Source organism: Aplysia californica, unplaced genomic scaffold (assembly GCF_000002075.1).
Source record: "Aplysia californica isolate F4 #8 unplaced genomic scaffold, AplCal3.0 scaffold00102, whole genome shotgun sequence".
NCBI lineage: Eukaryota > Metazoa > Mollusca > Gastropoda > Aplysiida > Aplysiidae > Aplysia > Aplysia californica.
The window spans coordinates 151,192-156,574 of NW_004797372.1; the positions used below are offsets into that span (position 1 = coordinate 151,192).

The 5,383-nt window shown below is 42.7% G+C and overlaps 1 protein-coding gene across 1 annotated transcript in view; it reads left to right on the forward strand.

The window, feature by feature from the left end:
• Positions 1–5,383, forward strand: part of LOC101860158 (putative ATP-dependent RNA helicase DHX57) — a gene marked incomplete in the record, with an annotated part of 47,974 nt that overhangs the window by 31,414 nt on the left and 11,177 nt on the right. The window contains 3 exon segments of the mRNA XM_013080835.2: positions 2,488–2,583; positions 4,008–4,057; positions 5,154–5,244. Coding sequence (XP_012936289.1) covers positions 2,488–2,583; positions 4,008–4,057; positions 5,154–5,244 — 237 coding nt within the window.

Sequence of the window (5,383 nt, forward strand, 5' to 3'; positions counted from 1 at the left end):
AACCATATGACCAGAACTATACACAACCATATGACCAGAACTATACACAACCATATGACCAGAACTATACACAACCATATGACCAGAACTATACAAAAGCACACCTCCAACTGCAAACACACAACCAACCATATACACATTGCACATACACTAGCACAATATACCATACACACATACACACACACACGCACACACACGCGCGCGCACACACGCATATACACACACACACACACTAACATTCACCAACTTCACAAGCACACACACACAACCACTGTGGCACTGGCGGTCTACTTGTTAGGCAGTTGGGCTCACAACTGACCGGTCGCGGGCTCAAACCCCATCAGGGGCCCCAACATTGTGCCTTTGGGAAAAACATGTGAATTTCTCTTACTTCACCCAGGTGGAATGGGTACCTGGCTATAGACAGCAAAAGATCTCGTCAGTTTTTTTTAGTGTTTGAGTGCTTCACCCTTTGAACCCTGACTCTGTAGAACCTAGAATACCCCGTGCCCGGCCATTTGATGGAAATTTCACATGGGTCACCACAAATAGACCAGACAACAAATAGGTCACTCTCAATAACAAAATATCCACACAGAAACTATTTAGAGTTGCCTCCCTCACATCTAGAGCCAGTGAATACTTTTTTTCACACACATTTAAGTCTAGCAGTAGGCCCTGGCTCAGGCTCACTTGGATCCGCGTGACTCCCAGAAAGGTGAACAGGTTTATCGGGCTACGCATCGATAAAGTCCCGGCCCGGTCAGAGGGTTTCTCATGCTCTAAGGGTTAATCAGATGCTTGCGCTGCATGCTACTCAGGAATCTAGGAATATTTCTCAATGGTTTAGGGTATGCTAGGGTAATAATGTAGATTGTTAAGTGCATTTGGCTTTCTGTTGAATGGGATGTACTATACTCATGCATTTTATTATGATTATCATTAAATGCCGCACAAATTCACAAATGCACAAACACACTACAAGCACACAGCTACATTAACACAACTACACAAACACATTGCAAGCACACACGCACACAGCTACACAACTACACAGCCACTCAACCACAACTACACAAACACATTGCAAGCACACACGCACACAGCTACACAACTACGCAGCCACTCAACCACAACTACACAAACACATTGCAAGCACACATGCACACAGCTACACAACTACACAGCCACTCAACCACAACTACTCAAACACACAACCACAGCTACACAAACACATTGCAAGCACACACGCACACAGCTACACAAACACACAAGCACAGAAACACACAAGCACACACACACAACTACACAACTACAGCTACATAACTACACGAACACACTGCAAGCACACATGCACATAGCGACACAACTACACAAACACACAAGCACAGAAACACGCAAACACACGCACACAACTACGCAAACACACTGCACGTTAACAGCTTCCCAAACACACGCGCTCAACTACGCAAACACACAGCCACACAACCTCAACTACGCAAACACACAGCCACTCAACCACAACTACACAAACACACTGCAAGCACACAACTACACAAACACACTGCAAGCACACAACTACGCAAACACACAGCCACTCAACCACAACTACACAAACACACTGCAAGCACACAACTACACAAACACACTGCAAGCACACAACTACACAAACACACTGCAAGCACACAACTACGCAAACACACAGCCACTCAACCACAACTACACAAACACACTGCGAGCACACAACTACACAAACACACTGCAAGCACACAACTACACAAACACACAGCCACTCAACCACAACTACACAAACACACTGCAAGCACACAACTACACAAACACACTGCAAGCACACAACTACACAAACACACAGCCTCTCAACCACAACTTCACAAACACACTGCCTCTCAACCACAACTTCACAAACACACTGCAAGCACACAACTTCACAAACACACTGCCTCTCAACCACAACTTCACAAACACACTGCCTCTCAACCACAACTTCACAAACACACTGCAAGCACACAACTACACAAACACACTGCCACTCAACCACAACTACACAAACACACTGCAAACACACAACTACACAAACACACTGCAAGCACACAAAAACACAAACACACAAACACACAGCCACAACTACACAAACACACTGAAAGCTTTCACGGCGTGTGAAACGTCAAATTATCCCTTTACGCAGTTATCCTGACCTTACTGTCAGCAGCAAAGTGTTACTAGTTAGTGTCTGTGGTGTAGTGGTTAGGCTCCTCCCCTTCACATGCTGAAGTCATGAGTTCAATTCCCGGTTGAGACCACTTTTTTTCTCTTCCATTGAATATCTCTATCTGTCTACTGTGACTTTGAGTCTCTTTCAGCATGGGTTGGCCCTGACAGCAACGATTGAGGCAACCTGTCTTCTCACCCAGTGACCTTTACCGTATTGATGGGGGTGTAAAACGGTAGACTTTTTTTTGTTTGCAGGACGTTTTGTCCCAGCTGGTGGAGAGTCCAAGTGAGGAGGCGGTGCAAGGGGCCCTGTCTCGTCTACGCGACCTGGGGGCTTTGGACAAACAGGAGGTGAGAGGGGAGGAGGGAGAGGAGAGAGGGAGGAGGGAAAGGGAGGAAGGAGAGGAGGGACTTGTCTTGTCTACGCGACCTGGAGGCTTTGGACAAACAGGAGGTGAGAGGGGGAGTGGGAAGAAGGAAGTGGGAGGAGGGAGGGAAAGAGTGGGAGGGAGGGTGGGAGGGTGAAGGAAGGAGTGAGGGACACTGAGAGAGAGACGGACAGACACAGAAAGAAGGGAGAGAGGGAGCACAAAGAGACATATAGGGAAGGGGGAAGGAAGAGACAGAGAGAGTGAGAGAGAGTAAGAGAGAGAGGGAAGGAGGAAGAAAAAAAAGAGAGAGGGAGAGAGAGAGGGAGAGAGAGAGGGAGAGGGAGAGAGAGGGGGGAGAGGAAAAAATAGAAATCTTATGTTGTTTTAGGTTTTGCCTTTGAGTCTTACTTTGTTATAGTTTAGGTTTCTGGCTCTTTCCTTGTACATTTGTCAGATTTTGGCATTTTATATCTATTTTGTTTTTTTTTGAGTTTGTGGTTTCTGTCTTAATTTATCTTAGGTTTTATGTCAATTTTGTTTTAAATATTTTTGGTTTCATGTCTTATTTTGTTCCAACAACAGTGAGGTTACTGAACTCGCAGTGCTACAAATGAAACAAAAAAAAAAAAAAAAAAGAGAGAGAGAGAGACAGACAGACAGACAGACAGACAGACAGACAGACAGACAGACAGACAGACAGACAGAGAGAGAGACAAAGAGAGATAGAGAGAGACAGAAAGAGAGAGAGAGAGACAGACAGACAGACAGACATACAGACAGACAGACAGACAGACAGACAGACAGACAGACAGAAAGAGAGAGACAGAGAGAGATAGAGAGAGAGTGTGTGTGTTTGTGTAATACACATATTTGATGACCTTCCTATTTGTGGTATGTGTGAGTGCTCCTAACTTTTGTAACATCCACTGCCATTGTAAATGACCGTGACAAATTTCTCCCTGCGAGATGAATAAGATTGTTGTTTGTCATTGTGTTGTGTACAGACCGAAGTGTCTTTAGGCCATTCCCAAAGGGGGACATTTCTAATTCTAATTGTAAATGGGCTGATCCAACAATGTCATGCTCATAATTGTGCCTGAACTACAACAGGGAACTGTTGCTTTTTCTTTCCTCATCCTTACTATAGTCATTTTCCTCTACTTCTCTTGTATGTTTGTCACACTCTTGTGACCCGCTATTTCCGGGGTGCCTTGATAGTCGAAGCAGACTCTGTCCTGTTGAAGCTAGAGAGGTGAGCAGAGTAAGTCTGATTCCCTGTAAGAACTTCTCTGTTGACATCCACCCCTTGGCGCTCATATGACCGTATGCAGTTGCGAGTGCCGTAAAACCTCTACTAAAACAATATCTCATATTTTGGCTTCTATGGGATTTTTTCTTCTTCAGGATCTGACTCCTTTGGGCTACCATCTGGGATCTCTGCCTGTAGATGTCAGGTACGGTTGTTTAAGTGAATACTTTTGCTATGTCAGGTACAGTTGGTAACATAACAATTTTACTGTCAGGTACAGTTGTTCACATAACCCTATGTGGGTGGTTGGCGGGTGCTCTGGAGTGGTTTGCTTCTTCTTTCCTATCAAACATCTATCATTCTTATCTCCCCTCCTTCTTTTTTATGTTTGTTACTCTCTTGTAACACCTCTATCTTCTGGTGCTCATATGACCTTATGCAGTTGCGAGCGCCGTAAAACCTCTACTAAAACTAAAACTAACATAACACTATGACTATTTGCTTCTCAGGTATAGTTGTTAAATAATACTTTTTCACTGTCAAGTTGTTAACATAAGGCTTTTGCTATGTCTGGTGCAGTTGTTGACATAATACTCTTACAATCTTGTACATTTATATATTGATGTATCACAACATTATGTACAGTTCATATTGACATAATATCTTTTTTATGTCAAATACATTTGGTCGCTTTTAAGGACAAGCGAGCTAACCCAGATTTCTGTGGTTTCCGGAAATCTTTACCAACACCAAAAGTGGGCATTGTCCTTCCTATAGGAGAAGTTTGGTTTCTTTGGTGTGTAGATTTGTTTGGTTATAGAGAAAACTTTCCCTGTCTTTTAAAGAAACTGAACAAGGGGCAAAGACTTTATCTTCGATTTTCTCAAAACAGCATTTTTCGGGATAGCCCCCTTGTGCTTAAAAGCGACCATTTATGTTGAGAAATTATTTATTTACTTTGTCAGGTTCATTTATATCTATTGAGATATTTATTTTCTGTGTCAAGTACATTTATTTAATTGATTGACGTCTTTTATTTAATTTGTTCTATCATATGTAATTGATGGTAACATTATACTTTCACAACGCTGGGTACATTGGTTTAAATTGTTGATTTCCTGAGTCAGATATATTTATATTGATTAACATTGTTCTGTTACTATGTCAGGTACATTAATATTCAGTGACATCTTTTGTTTGCATTGTAAGGCACTGCTGTTATTTTGCTTCTATATATTCAGTAGGAATATCATTCAGTGTTTTAAAAAAAAACCAAACTTTGTTTTTTTTATTCCTGTCAGGATCGGTAAACTCATGCTGTTTGGCGCCATCTTCCGGTGTCTGGACTCTGCCCTGACTATTGCAGCAACGCTCAGCTTCAAGTCTCCTTTTGTAAGTGGGTTCATATGACCTTATGCAGTTGCGAGCGCTGTAAAACACTTTCCGAAACAAATAAACTTTTAACAGGTTTTCACTATTTGGATAATTTTCTGTCTCTGTCTCTCTCTCTCTCTCTCTCTCTCTCTCTCTC